The sequence below is a fragment of the Bactrocera dorsalis genome, chromosome 1, assembly GCF_023373825.1.
Source record: "Bactrocera dorsalis isolate Fly_Bdor chromosome 1, ASM2337382v1, whole genome shotgun sequence".
NCBI lineage: Eukaryota > Metazoa > Arthropoda > Insecta > Diptera > Tephritidae > Bactrocera > Bactrocera dorsalis.
This window is the reverse complement of record NC_064303.1, coordinates 61,980,352-61,996,256: the sequence shown is the minus strand read 5'-3', so window position 1 is coordinate 61,996,256 and position 15,905 is coordinate 61,980,352. Positions and strand designations below refer to the sequence as shown.

General features: G+C 38.8%; 2 protein-coding genes and 1 pseudogene across 6 annotated transcripts in view; 2 read left to right on the top strand and 1 right to left on the bottom strand.

Annotated features, from left to right (window-relative positions):
* The window catches only part of LOC105224078 (voltage-dependent L-type calcium channel subunit beta-2), a 995,088-nt gene that overhangs the window by 2,046 nt on the left and 977,137 nt on the right, over positions 1-15,905 (bottom strand). For 2 of the 5 annotated variants that reach the window (XM_049462489.1, XM_049462496.1), the window contains one exon: positions 7,711-7,854. The exons of the other annotated variants lie outside the window; for them this stretch is intronic. In XM_049462489.1, coding sequence (XP_049318446.1) covers positions 7,711-7,854 — 144 coding nt within the window. The remainder of the gene's footprint in view (positions 1-7,710; positions 7,855-15,905) is intronic. 5 annotated transcript variants of the gene reach the window in all.
* LOC125775401 (uncharacterized) overlaps positions 1-15,905 on the top strand; it is a 137,702-nt gene that overhangs the window by 30,203 nt on the left and 91,594 nt on the right. The gene's annotated exons all lie outside the window — the stretch shown is intronic.
* LOC125775894 (small nucleolar RNA U3) lies at positions 14,785-14,978 on the top strand (annotated as a pseudogene).

Genomic DNA, 15,905 nt, shown 5'->3' with positions numbered 1-15,905 from the left:
TGGGTTGTGTAGAAGTCTACTTCTCCGAATTTACGACTTGTCCATAAATCTAGATCTTTTATCAGCCTAGCCGTCCATCTGCCGCGGCTTCCATTCTCCCATCTTTGTTGCCATGATGTTATCGTATCTTTCCATATTTGTTGAATTGCGCTCTTGTTACTGCCGGGTGATTTCTTTAGCTCCCATAGTTTTTTCCTTTCATCTGGTAGTAGGTCAATTGGAGCATTGCCGCTTATAACTAATATCGCGTCGCCTGATACTGTTCTGTAGGCTGATGCAACTCTGAGGGCTGCGGTGCGGTACACTCTGGCCACTGCCTTACGCCGGTTTTCTTTTTTAAGGGCGTCTTCCCAGATTTCGGCTCCGTATAATAAGATGCTGATCGTCGTGGACATTAGCAGCTTTCTCTTTCCTTGGCAGTGTCCTCCTATGTTAGCCATTAATCGGCTCAGTTGAGACGTGATCTTCGCTGCCTTACCTGCGGCGTGCTGGATTTGTACCCAGAAGGTTAGTCTGGGGTCCAGTCTTACGCCTAGGTAGTTAACGGCTTTTTTTGTCCTAAGGATATCCGTAGTCGTCTGCATGTTTATCTCCAGAGGTATGTGCTTGTTTGTTAGCAGCAGTAGTTCAGTTTTCTCCGTGGCGAGCTGAAGGCTGTGTGTGTCGAGCCATGCTTGCGTCCATATCATGACCTGGTTCAGCTTTCTTCGTGCTTCTTCCGTATCCCTAGCTGTAATTACTGCTGCAATGTCGTCCGCGTAGCCAATTAGATACGATTCATCTGGCATTTCTAGTTTTAATATTTCATCATAACTAATGTTTTCCACAGGTCTGGGCCTAGAATGGATCCTTGTGCTGCCCCTGACGTGACTGCTATTTGTCGTGATCCCTGTTTAGTATCGTACAGCAGTTTCCTGTTACTGAGATAGCTACGCACCACCGCTCTGAGGTAGTCGGGTATCTTGAAGCTTTTCTCGAGGGCGTCGATCATATCTACCCATCTAGCGATCTTGAAGGCGTTCGGACATCTAGAGTCGCCAGCAGCACTATTCTTCTATATTCATGCCATCTGCGCTGTGCGGCTTCTACGCTTTCCATGACGCATTTTATAGCTCCTATGGTTGATCTGCCGGGTCTGAAGCCGTGCTGTCTAGGAGACAGTCCTCCAGCTTCGTTGATAGCCGCTTCTATTCTAGGCTTAAGTAGGCTTTCGTACAGCTTTCCCGCTGTGTCAAGCATGCACAGTGGACGGTATGCTGATGGCGAATTGGGGTCTCCTTTTCCCTTACTGATTAGCACCAGCCGTTGCTTTTTCCAGGGTTCAGGGAATATTCCGGCTTTAAGGCAGGCGTTGTACATATTCAGTAGAACTCCTGGGCGTTCTGCAGCTATTATTTTGAGAACTTCTGCTGGGATCCCGTCCGGGCCGGGCGATTTGTTGGCCTTGAGCTTGCCAGTGGCTACTTGCAGCTCTTCAAGGGTGAACTGGGGGATTTGCGCAGTGCTTAGAGTTTGTTCTGGGTCACTGGCCCTTGTTTCGTGGGTGGGGAATAGTGCATTCACGATTTGATTCATTTTGGCGGCGGTTACCTCAGGTGGCTTTGCTCGAGCGCCGAGTTTTTTCATCACTATTTTATATCCTAGAACCCAGGGGTTTTTGTTTATATCCTCCCGTAGTTCCTCCCATTTTTTCTTTTTACTGTCGTCGATGGCGTGCTTCAGCTCTTTTTTTGCTGCTTTGTATTGCTCAGCCTCTTGGGGTGCGGCTCCTCTGCGCCTGGATCTCGTATAAGATCTGCGAAGGCGGAGGCATGTGCGTCTGAGTTCGGCGATGTTTTCAGTCCACCAGTAAACTGCTGCTTTACGTTTGCTGTGGGTAGCCTTGGGCATTGATTTTTGGCAGGCTTTGGTTATGGTAAGCATTGTGTGCTCGACTGTTCTTCTTGCTATCAGGGAGGGGTCGCTAGATGGGCTCTGTTCGTCTATTGCGGCGATTAATTTCGATGTGTCTAGTTTCGAGATATTCCACTTTCGTGTTCCTTTATTTTTCCTGAACTGGTGAGCGTTTCTTCCAGTGTCGATCATGAAAGAGATGTAGTGATGATCGCTGCCGGTGTAGTCCTCCAGGACTTTCCAATTACTTATTGAGCCTGCCATGACTTCTGTTGATAAGGTGATGTCTGGTGTGGTTTCCTCGCATCCCGGTCTTTTGAACGTGGTTGCATTTCCCGTGTTGAGCACTATTAGACCTAGCCGCGCAGCCATTTCTAAAATTCGCCTTCCTCTCGAGTCCGTGTTTGGCATACCCCACTTTACGGCTCTGGAGTTTAGGTCTCCGGCGATAATCAATTGTCCTTCTATATTCCTTGCTGTGTCCTCTATATTGTCGAGTTTTTCTTGGAATTCCTGTATACTATCGCTTGGCGTCAAGTAGCAGCTAATTAATGTAATTATTGGCCCAGACGAAACCGTTGCCGTTCCCATTGCTTACAGTGGTGGCGTTACTCTCTGGTGGTAACCATATAGCGGCGGTTGAGCTGCTATCTTCTAGCCATGTACCTCTCTCTTTTTTTCTGTATTGCTCGCTTATGATGATTATCTCGTACTCGTTCTCCATCACCATTTGCGAGAGTAGTGCGTCAGCGGCCTTGCTTCTATGCATGTTGGCTTGTAAGATCTTCATCTGTTTCGGTAGTTCCTATATACCGAACATTTTGCGGAGCCCGGGATGTGATCGGCTTGTTCGTGTTTAGCCTCTTCGCAAAGGCAGCATGAAGGAAGCTTTGTGCACTCTTTCAGTTTGTGCCCTGGTTGGCCGCATTTTATGCAAACACCTTGTCCTCTTCTATCGGGCCCTTTGCAGTCCCAGGCTAAGTGCCCTGGTCCGAAGCACCGGAAGCACCGGGGGGTTTCTTTTAGCCGTAGCCTGCAATTAACCCATCCAATTTTGATGCGTGCCTGTCGCATCAGTGTGTCTGCCCTGTCTTGGTCCAGCGTTATATATGCCCTTACCTGCTCCCTTGTGTTGGGAGCTGTTATATTAATTGATAAGTCTTCAGTGGGGTCCTGTAGCGCTTCTTTGACAGCCACTGCAACTTCCTCTTTTGTTGTGAGCGAGTCGAGGTCTCTGATTTCTATGGTAGCCTTAGTTTTGAGGTCGGCGACAGTTGCAGTCTCTTTAAGTGTGGACTTAAGTGCCTCACAGAAGCTGGCCTTTGTGGACTGTCCCTTCTCTAGCTCTAGTAATAGGGCCCCGGCTCTTATTTTGCGGATCCCCTTGATCTTGACCTCTGCTTCTTTAGGATCTACCTTGCTACGGATATTCTTGAGGACTTCGGCGTAGCTATTCCCTTCAGCTGGTTTTATTATAACAGCCTCTGTTTGTCGTTTAGGTCTATTGTTTCCTTTCTGGCTTGCAGCCACGTTGATGGTTTGTTGCCTCTTGTTTGCGTTTTTGGGCGCTTCTTCGCTCGTTCCTTCGTTTGCATGGGTCTTTCTGGATTTTTTAGACAAAACTTTTTGCCACTGGCCGTCGTTTTCGTGTCGTGGTCGCACAGTTTCTCGCGGCTCCACAGGGCTTGTCGCACGGCGCTTCGAGGTTGCTGACTTGGGAGTCTTGATGCGTCTGCTTAGATGTGCTCGCCTTTTTTCATTTTCTGCAGTGAGCCAGTTTCTGCGGTAGCTCTTTACGACGTCGAAGAGTTCGTCTAGCTGTGCCGTTCCATTCTTGACGTCCATGCTGACATTCTTTTGTTTTGCCATCGCCAACTTCATTTTATGCACTATACCTTTGCACTTTTCTAGGGACTGCTCTTCTGCCCGTCTCATTTGGGTGATGTACTCTTGTTTCGGCGAGTTTTGAGTTCCTTCTTTAGTGGCAGCTGGGGTGCTCTTCCCTTCTCCTTGTTTTACCGGTGTTGCTTGTGTGACCGGAGTCTCCCTTGAGACTGTCTTTTCTCCAATTTTGTCTGGCTGTTTTGGAGTAGCGATAAGTACGGGGGATCTAAGTACCCTACTGCTTCTACGGAAGACTGTCCCGTATTCCTTTTCTTGTCCATCTTTGTTCCGTTGTTCTTCTTGTCGGGGTTTTTGTTGTTGTTGCGGTGTGTTCATTTTATTCTATTGGGTCTCCGCTTCAAGCCGCTATCTCCGCACGTTGTAACAGTCGCCCTTAATGAACCCTGTGGTTATCTATGCAAGCAGGGAGGCCACGCGAGGGTTGACACAAGTCCTTATGGGAGCTTGTGTTCAGAGCCAGGTTCGGGCACGAATCAGGAGCCCGTCTCAACGGAACCTGTACGGTCAAAGAAATTTTGGCGACGTGCATTGAACGTACTTGAAGACCTGCCATGGTTTTAACGAGACGGAGGTGAGAGCAGTATTAGCCTGCCAGCCATTTCGATAAGATGTCACTCCTATCTACTGAGGTGGCAGAATACTGTCCTCCCCAGCCCTTTGTCAATCTGATCCGAATCGGTTTTCCAGTACACCATAATCAGAATTTTATTGGTCTCCATTCTGATGGGCTTTTGCCCAGAGTTTTTTCTTCATCTTCTGTTCCCTCGTTGCTTTGGTGCCTCCCTCTCTTGGGTAGGTTCTCCCTCGGTGCAACCCCGGTGGGGGTTGTGGACGCTTATTTTAAGGCGCCATCTTCTCGCCTCTTCGCGGGAGGTTCATTGGGCGCGTGAGGCGTTTTGAGCCAAGCCCTCCTCTCCTACAGCTCTTGGTCGGGGGCTGCGTATTACTATTCGCAGCTAACCTACTTAGCGTAGGCCGTCCACTATCCGCCAGCTGTGACCCCGGTAGTAGCCTGAGCTCAGCCTTACCCCTGAGCTCAGCTTTACCCCTCTCTAAATTGTTGTATGAATTGTATAATAATAATACCCAATGATTACCCTCCTCCCGCCCAACCGACGCGAGGGGCGCAATCCGCGAACGAGCGGAATTAGCCGAGTCATAAAAGGCAAGAGAAATTTAAGCGTTGCTCAGTTACAGAAACAAAAATTTCAACAGCCGAATTAGATTAAAGTTTATAATTTTTAAATGTTACTTGTTAACAGTAGATAAAATAATTTTTTAATGGTAAAGAGTGAGTCTTTTAGAATAAAATGTGCTGGAATCGGAATTGAAATCATGACATATACGGCGGAATGGTTCGTTTAACTCAAAATTTGTTCTAAAAAATTTTAAAAGTAAGGGTCTGGTAGAGCGAGCGGAACGTTAAAATTAATATCAGATAAGAGAGATGGGCTACAGACTGACCCATTCATGAGTTTTACAAGAAATATTATACCAAGATTTATAAGTTTAAAACGGTTAGTGTAAGGGGGAAAATTTAAACTGGAATTCCAATGCAAATGATTTAAGGCAAAAAGTAAAAATTGTTTTTGAACGGACTCTAACTTATCCGAATGGACTTGGTAACTAGGGTTCCAAAGCACAGAAGTATACTCTAATATTGGCCTCACCAGAGATGTAAAAAGAATTTTTGTGGTAAGCGGATCTCTAAATTCTTTAGACCAACAAAACTAATAGCGCCTTTAGCTTTAAAAATCGTGGAAGATGCGTGAATATTAAAATTGAGTTTGGTGTCCATAGTTACTCCCAGATCAACAAAACAGCATACTTGCTCCAACCTAAAGTTTTGTATTGCGTATGAAGTAGGGTTTACAGCTCTACGTGAAAAGCACATTTTTTAAGGTTTAATGGCATGTCATTTCTATCACACCAAGAAACTAGGTTGTTTAAGTCTGTTTGCAACTGACATCTTTCGCTGTCTGAAGTATACGTTTGAAAAGTTTTACATCGTCAACATATAATAAAACTTTTGAAAACTTAATAACGGATGATATATCATTAATAAATAACAAGAACAGAATTGGACCAAGATGGCTACCTTGAGGAACGCCTGGAGGAACATTGATTATGATGTATGACTTGTTGAATTCTATTACTAAGATAAGAAGCAACCCATTTTAGAAATATTGGTTGAAAGCTAAGACAATCAATTTTATTCAAAAGAATTGAATGCTTTACTTTATACTATATTCTTATTCTCCCTAAAGCCCGTTGATACATGTGATACAAATTCAAGCACATTAGGTATTGTAGATTTCCCCTTACGAAAACCGTGCTGAGAACAGGAAATTGGTGGAGAGATCCAGAGGGTTAAAGTTTAGGTATTGCAGACAACTTTGCTATTCCCCTATAGTTTTCAATAGATGACCTAAATCCACTCTTATGTAAAGTAATCATAAATGACTTTTTTCATTTGGATGGAAATAAGTCTTGCATAAGAGATGAATTAAATAGTTTTGTTAGGGGTTGATATATATATTTGGCACATTTCTTAAGAAAGCATGAGGGAATCATATTTGGGCCATATGATTGTTCTAACATATTGGTTGTCAAAAAAGTCTTGCGGTATTTTGGCTAGTTGGCGCTGAAAGCGCGTAGTTCTAAGTTTATTCGTCGCATCGGGTCATGCTACACCTTTTTGGAAAGCTCATTTCACGCGCTAACACGTGTTTAATTGGTTGTCGTTACTTTTAAGTCGGTCGTGATTTATAGCGTCGCAAACATGGAGCAAAATAAAGCGAAAATACGACATATTTTACAGTACTACTACGATAAAGGCAAAAATGCATCTCAAGCCGACAATAAAATTTGTGCAGTTTATGGACCCGATACAGTTTCCATTTCCACCACACAACGATGGTTTCAACGTTTTCGTTCTGGTGTAGAGGTGGTCGAAGATGCGCCACGCTCCGGAAGGTCTTTCGTCGAAAATTGCGATAAAATCGCTGAATTGGTCGGAAGAGACCGGCATAGTAGCAGCCGTAGCATCGGTCAAGAGCTGGGCATGAGTCATCAAAAATTCATTTCAATTTCAATAAAAAAAGAATTCAATAAAAATACCGCAAGACTTGTTTGACAACCCATTATTTAACTGATATAAGACGTCTGCTTCGGAAATAGTACTCGTAGGTGCATTAATGACAAAAATCGGACATAACTTGTGCTGATGCGGAACATTTTTTGGAGAGTAATTGGACCTAAAGAATTCAGCGAACATATTAGAAATGGTGTGATTGTCACTAGACATACTAGACTTATATTTCATAGCGGACGGAAAATTAGAAATCCTGCCTTTGGATTTGACGAAACCATAGAACAATTTTGGATTACGTATAATATTATTTTTTACTTTATTTATATAATTATTATAACATAATTTGTTAAGTTCAGCAAATTGTCGACGCAATTTAGAATATTTTGAATAGTCAGCAACTAAACCAAATTTTTTAAAAAGTTTAAAAGCACGAGATTTTCTATTTTTTAATTTACATACATAATTCTTGCGAAAACCATAAATTAGAACTCATTTTTTGAGTAACAACACACATCAGAACATATTTTTCAAATAAGTTTAAAATACTTTCATTAAAGTGGGAAGCACTGAATTCAATATTGCCACTGTAATCTGGCCAAGTTACTTAGAAATTTCGTAATTAATCTTCTTAACATTAGCTTTCGCAAAGTTGAACCGAAAACAAAGGTCTTGTGTATTATTATGATAAAAGTTGGCTATGGTTTCGATGTTAATTTCCAAAGCAGGATGATAGGAGTCCTCTGGCCGAACCAAAGAATCACATCGGACAACAGAGGACATTGAAGCGTTATCAACATAAACTAGATCTAAGAACTTACCAAACTCGTTTGAAATTAAATTAATTTGGTTAAGACCCAACTCCGACATTTCATCTAAGAACTCGTTAAAACATAAGCGAGTATTAATAGGAATGGTGTAATCATCAATAGATTTCCATGATACGCACGGTAAATTGAAATCTCCTAAAACAATCATGGAATCAGATTATTAGTCATTGAGAAAACTTTATTTATTAATGAAGCATGTTGCATATATACAGGTACAAGTATATCCGAGTGAGGCAGTATATAAGATAAAGTTAAGTAGATATGACCACTATTAGCGCAAATACGAATGCACTTAAATTCTATGAAGTCTGCATACGGAACATCGATATCTTCAGATGGAATTCAAGAATGAACAGCAAACAAGACACCACCTCCTTTTCTGTTCAGCCAGTCATATCTAAAGATTTCGAATTCACTGTTGAATATTTCATTATCAAAAATGTGAGGCTTTAGTCAAGTTTCTGTGAAAGCAATGATTTTAAAGTTACAATGAATGCTATTTAAATACAAATCAGTAAATTTTGTATTAAGACCTCTAAGATTTTGATAATAAATAATCAGCGAATTATTGTTAATTAGTTCTTTGTATTCACGGGATATCTTGGCATTTTAGTGATAACTACAAGGGGCTTATCACGTTTGTGCTCGAATTCACCTCAGATGGCCAGAATGAGTTGACAAGTATCCATTGAAAATTGTCAGCGGATACGTCGATCGTAAACGACGAAATATCCCAGTTGTATTTGAAATTAAATTAACGGATGTCTGTATCTACCGTTTTTAATTTCGACGAGATGTAACTTTTTATATCAGCGACTGTGGTATTCGCAGCAAGTCTTGAGTATTTGGAGGCGGATCTGGAGAAGTTTTCCGCTTACCTTGTTCAGTAACAGTTTTTTCTGTGTCCTTTGCAGACGGAACCTTCTCTCCTTGAGGACAAGGGGATGAAAAATTAATGAGGTCAATAGTGGTTGGGGGCATTCTTAATACAGTGATATCTTCATCAGACGGACGTTTATGTTTAGATGAAGGTTTTAGATTCTCTTCCTGCACATTTAGGGATTGAAATGATTGAAACAGCGTTTCATAATGCCTAAATTTTTCAGTGAGGGTTTCAAACGCCTGCTTAAAAACTTTAAACAATTCAATTTCTGTTAGTCTGCATTTTAAGCAAGGCGAGCGCAAACCCTTACTTTCAAGAATAGAATCCAATATCCTGCCTGTCAGTCCAGCACATCTAAGATGGGCAAGCCCATCACAAAGCCGGCAAGAAACAAAGCGTTCCGACTCGCCTTTCACAGAGCAGTTTGGAAAGTTACAAGTCATAATGAACAAAAATAATATTAAAAACAATATAAACAAGTAAGGAAGGGTAAGTTCAAGTGTCACCGAACATTTTATACTCTCGCATGATAAAGTGATAATCGAGATTTCATTATCCGTCATTTACATAAGCATTTTTTTATTTTGCTGTAAAATTAATAAGAATTAAATTCTGAGAGATTTGCCGATATTTTCGGTGAAAAATTAGGTTAGGTTAGGTTCGGCACTGAGTTCTTCGTGTTCGATATCAGGGACCTTGAAAAGTTATAGTCCGATCACGACAATTTTTCCACAAGGTATACCTCAGCTCAAATACCGTATTTGTGTAAAGTTTTATTCCGCTATTATCATTGGTTCCTAATGTATGTATATATTATACAGAGAAGGCATCAGATGGAATTCAAAATAGCGTTATATTGGAAGAAGGCGTGGTTGTGAACCGATTTCACCCATATTGCGTACATGTCATCAGGGAAAATATTATATACCGAATTTCATTGAAATCGGTCGAGTAGTTCCTGAGATATGGTTTTGGTCCATAAGTGGGCGACGCCACGCCCATTTTCAATTTAAAAAAAACTGGGTGCAGCTTCCTTCTGCCATTTCTTCCGTAAAATTTAGTGTTTCTGACGTTTTTTGTTAGTCGGTTAACGCACTTTTAGTGATTTTCAACATAACCTTTGTATGGGAGGTGGGCGTGGATATTATACGATTTCTTCCATTTTTGAATTGTATATGGAAATGCCTGGGGGAAACGACTCTATAGAGTTTGGTTGACATAGCTATAGTAGTTTCCGAGATATGTACAAAAAACTTAGTAGTGGGCGGGGCCACGCCCACTTTTCCAAACAAAATTACGTCCAAATATGCCCCTCCCTAATGCGATCCTTTGTGCCAAATTTCATTTTAATATCTTTATTTATGGCTTAGTTATGACACTTTATAGGTTTTCGGTTTCCGCCATTTTGTGGGCGTGGCAGTGGGTCGATTTTGCCCATCTTCGAACTTAACCTTCTTATGGAGCCAAGAAATACGTGTACCAAGTTTCATCATGATATCTCAATTTTTACTCAAGTTACAGCTTGCACGGACAGACAGACATCCGGATTTCAACTCTACTCGTCACCCTGATCACTTTGGTATATATAACCCTATATCTGACTCTTTTAGTTTTAGGACTTACAAACAACCGTTATGTGAACAAAACTATAATACTCTCCTTAGCAACTTTGTTGCGAGAGTATAAAAATGTTAAATAATAAAAGTAAAAAGAGCAATGACAAAAATATTTAAATATAACAAATGAATGCAATAAAAATAGTTGGTTATCAAAGATAACAACCAATGTAGCGAGCAGTTTGAGATGCACTGTAACACACGAAAAGTAAGAAACTCGCGAACAGCTGTGGACAAAGATGGAAACGAATAAAAACAAGAAAGAAACTTAAGTAAGCAATATACATTAACACTAACAATAGCACTATTTAAAATGTAGCATAAAAACCAATTGAAAATGACTCGGCGGAATAAATTAAAATTAGACAAACACACAATTAAAGTAAATTACAATTGCTTTAACAGAACAATATAACAGGATACTTATCTTAACGGATCACTTAATTCAGATAATTTCACCACAAAGTTTTAAATATTATATAAATTAAACAAATTTCTAAGAGCACTAAGAGCACGAAAGAACAGCTGTACAGGAGAAAAGTTGCAGTTCAAAATTTTAAAAATATATTGTTCCTTCAAAAACGAACCTACTGCACTACATCTATCGTTGTCAACACAATTTTATTCATTTTACCTAAATATTGATTTCGCTCTTTTATAGCTGCTAAAATTGCTATCCAATTTCTAACATTAATCTTATGCAAAGTGGCATACTTAGAAAATTTGTCGATAGTTGTAAGGTACATTATATTTTTGCTTGGAAACCAATATCTATGTATAACTACTACATATGTCATTAAAATGAGTGGGCGTTTCTGTAACTTGATATGGCAATTTAACTGGTTTTCTATCAAATTTAGCTATTTGGCAAATTGAACAATTATTTATTACGTGAGTTATTAGTTTATATAATTTCGGATAAAAGTATTTATTTTTCAAAATCAAGGAAAACTTCTTGTATACCCATATGATTATTACGAAGATGCTCTTTTTCTATGATTGTTTATATTTCATTAAATTTCATTTCATTTAATTTAATAACTGATTTATATAATTGGATATTGCTATTTTCAAAGAAACTTACATACAAATATTGGAATTTTACAAAAAGTTAACACCTTTATTTATGAGACATTTCTGTAACATACTTTTTCGATCAGAATATGTAGTCACTGTGTGAGTTTAAAACTTTTTATTTAAGATTTTTAAATATATTTTTTTCATTTTGGCCATAATTCAAGTGAATTTGATTCTTATAGCAATTGATACTCCTTTTTGTTATAAATATATACATATGTACATATTATCTTCTAACGCGCTGTGTATAGTTGCATCTAATGACATGGAATTTTGATATGCTACTTTTTTTACTTTCAATTTCACTATTTCCATAATTATTGTATATATCACGAAATTTTCATTATTTGAAACAAAATGTCTGCTTAAAGTATCAGCAACAGTATTATCCTTTCCTTTAATATACGTAATTTTAAAACCATATTCATTTAGAAGAATTTTCCACCTTTGTAGCTTCATATTAGGCTCCTTAATATTATGCAACCAAGTTAAAGGCTTATGGCCCATTTGTATTACGAACTTTCGACCATATAAATAAGTTCGTTAATGTTTCACAGACCATACCATGGCTAAGGCTTCTTTCTCAATAGTAGAGTAACGAATTTCGTGATTCGACAATGTACGAGAAGCATAGCATATTGGGTGACGATTTTGACTCAAAGCATCGGTGGTGAGTATGAATTTCTTATTAAAATCTGGCGGTTGTAAGACAGATTCACTGCTTATAAGTTATTTTAAGTTATTAAACGAGTTTAAAAAATCGATATTTTGAAAATCTAAAACAGAATTTTTCTTTAATAATCTCATAAGCTACTTTTGCGTGGTCCCATATAAATTTGCGGTAATATAACGGGTGATTTTTTTGAGGTTAGGATTTTCATGCATTAGTATTTGACAGATCACGTGGGATTTCAGACATGGTGTCAAAGAGAAAGATGCTCAGTATGCTTTGACATTTCATCATGAATAGACTTACTAACGAGCAACGCTTGCAAATCATTGAATTTTATTACCAAAATCAGTGTTCGGTTCGAAATGTGTTTCGCGCGCGTGTTTTGTTCAGCGATGAGGCTCATTTCTGGTTGAATGGCTACGTAAATAAGCAAAATTGCCGCATTTGGGGTGAAGAGCAACCAGAAGCCGTTCAAGAACTGCCCATGCATCCCGAAAAATGCACTGTTTGGTGTGGTTTGTACGCTGGTGGAATCATTGGACCGTATTTTTTCAAAGATGCTGTTGGACGCAACGTTACGGTGAATGGCGATCGCTATCGTTCGATGCTAACAAACTTTTTGTTGCCAAAAATGGAAGAACTGAACTTGGTTGACATGTGGTTTCAACAAGATGGCGCTACATGCCACACAGCTCGCGATTCTATGGCCATTTTGAGGGAAAACTTCGGACAACAATTCATCTCAAGAAATGGACCCGTAAGTTGGCCACCAAGATCATGCGATTTAACGCCTTTAGACTATTTTTTGTGGGGCTACGTCAAGTCTAAAGTCTACAGAAATAAGCCAGCAACTATTCCAGCTTTGGAAGACAACATTTCCGAAGAAATTCGGGCTATTCCGGCCGAAATGCTCGAAAAAGTTGCCCAAAATTGGACTTTCCCAATGGACCACCTAAGACGCAGCCGCGGTCAACATTTAAATGAAATTATCTTCAAAAAGTAAATGTCATGAACCAATCTAACGTTTCAAATAAAGAACCGATGAGATTTTGCAAATTTTATGCGTTTTTTTTTTAAACAAAAGTTATCAAGCTCTTAAAAAATCACCCTTTATATCCTGTCATACCTAAGAATTGTTTTATTTCTTTAATACTAGTAGACTATTTCATATTTTCAATAGATTTTATCTTTGAGGGATCCGGATTTATACCTTCTTTGGACACGACCTGTCCCAAAAATGTTGTTGACAATTCAACGATTATGAATTTTCAAATTAGAAGCACGTAAAGTATTGAAAACCTTTTTAATGGAAAGAATATGTCCTTTAAAGCTCGTAGAGAATATAAAAATGTCATCTAAGTATACAACACAAATCTTGTTTATATGTTCTCTTAAAACATAGTTAATAAGCCTCTGAAATGTTGCCGGCTCTGTTTTGAGACCAAACGGCTTTCTTGTAAATTCATAATGTTCATCTGCCGTTGAAAAAGCTGTTTAGACTCTATCATTAGGGTGTACCTCAATCTGGAGAAATCCCTTCGCCAGATCGATGGTGCTAAAATAGCAACATTTTCCCAATTTGTCAAATATGTCCTGCATATTTGGAATAGGGAACTTATCATCGATTGTTTGCTCTTTAGGTACGCGATAATCAATAAATACATGCCATTGTGGTTTTCCGTTTTTATCAGCCTTTTTGGTACAACCCATAATGGCGAATTGTAGGGATTATTACTGGGAACGATTATTTCTTGCGCTAACATATCTTTTTTTATCTGCCTCTCTATCTCTACGCGATATACCACTGAATGTCTATAAAGTCGACTATATCGCTTTTTGCTGTTATTCTATGTGTTTGTACTCAATAAAGACTTTGTCAACCTTACCACTGGTGGGGGGAATTGAACAAGTCTTTTGTTGAGTGACAAATCTTTCATTCTAATTTTAGATTGGAACTTGTAAGCCTTTTATACTATATTTGAAGTCTTACTTATCTAATTAAATATATGTGTATGTACGGCACACCACATATGGCTGTTTCCAACAATCATATAATTTATGTTGCATGGTTTGGGTTGTTTTCAAGTGCACATGTGCTTTTGTAATCAATTGTCCAAACCTAAATAAATATGTTCATATTATTGTATATTTGAATGCATGCGTAATGCATGCGTAGTGCATATGGATGCATACGTGCTTCATATATGTATTGTATGTTTGTTGCATATAAATGCATATATTTTTACGTGTTTATTTATATACGTTTTGTATTTTCTCTGTCTCTGACTTCTGGGAAAGTGATTGCAGCTTGTATTCGTCGCCTGGTTTTCAATCGATAGTAAAAGAAGATTGCTACTAGCACGCCGATTATAAAGAATAGCAATTATATGTGCCTGGTAACATGATGTATTTTTATTGAAGTTATACTTCTTATACGAGTTCGGAAAAGGTTGCGATAGATTCAGGTTGCGCAACCTTGCTCAATATGAATCTAACGCAACCTTGTCTGCGAAGATGTTCGAGCAGCAAGCGAAGCGATGACAATCGGCGATCGTTTGTTCGTTTCTTTCGGCACAGCTCGACTTTTCTACCAACAACACAATGTTGCAATGCTTATGCTGTTGTTGTTTTTGTAGAACAATGTTTCAATTTTTGGTTGGTGACATATTCACATGTGTGCGCATATGTATGTTTGTATACTTGTGCATTATTGAAGTTATACTTCTTTTTCTTTCGTTTGTTTTTCATTTCTTCGAATTCTCAACTATTTTGCGTATCTTTTGGTTGAAATACTCTGCGTTGGCCGTTGAAAAATTAAGGCTATACTTTACAGGATCATTTCTGTAGTTAGTCTTCATTTACATTTTTTGCTTTTTCGGTATGACGAGGTATATCGTTTTATCTGACAGCGTGAGGTTTAAGAAGTTAATTTCTAATTTTGTCTTGTGCCATATTAGAAATGATGTTTCTTCGAAAATCGTTCGCTTACAACGGATAAAACGACTTCTGAGTGGTGATTTTAATGAATAAATTCCTTTTGGTTGAAATGCTCTGCGTTGCGACTATACTTCTCAGGATCATTCATTCCTTTCATTTCTTCAAAGAAATTAATGACCTTTAGAAATATGCATATTTGCATTATTTCGTTGTCATTTCCATATTCGTAGCAATAAAATTTCTATGGCATAAGTAAAGTAATGGCCGCCGATTGTCACCCCTTGCCGCTGTAGCAGCTTCGCCTACAAACATGCGTAAATATGTATGAAGATGTATGAGCGTGCATACATATCGACGCTGATTTTTGCGAGAAGCACCAGAAAGTTGTGCAATTTACGATTTTTAGCCTTTGCCATTGTCGCGAAAAGACAACTTGTTGGCAAAGGCATGCTCGGGGAGATGTTACGGCCTCTGTTTTTATGAATGAAGCGAGATCGCTTGTGGAATTTGCGCCTGCGTTCATGAATGAAATCGTTTTTGTTGTAAAATGTACTACACTTGTTCTTCGCCAATTTGGCTGTCATATTGTCTTGTGAAGATCAATGGTGACATATTCATATGTGTACGCATATGTATGTTTGTATGCTTGTGTATTATTTGTTTGGCAATGTATGCAAATATATGTTCACATAATTATATATGAATGTATGAACATGCAAGTCAATGCGCGCACATGTAATAAGTATATTGATAAGTGATGAAAATGTGATTTCAATTTCTGAACGCGCACATGCGTATACATACACTCATATGAGCATGTGCAGATACACAAGATAGGATAGAAGATGTATGCCTTTTATCATCGTATACTATACAAATAAATATTTCTCTTACTAATAGAAATTAAATGTATCACAGTAACATGTATATTAATGTTATAATTTTAATTTCTATTAGTAAGAAAAATATTTATTTGTATAGTATACTATGTTAAAAGCAA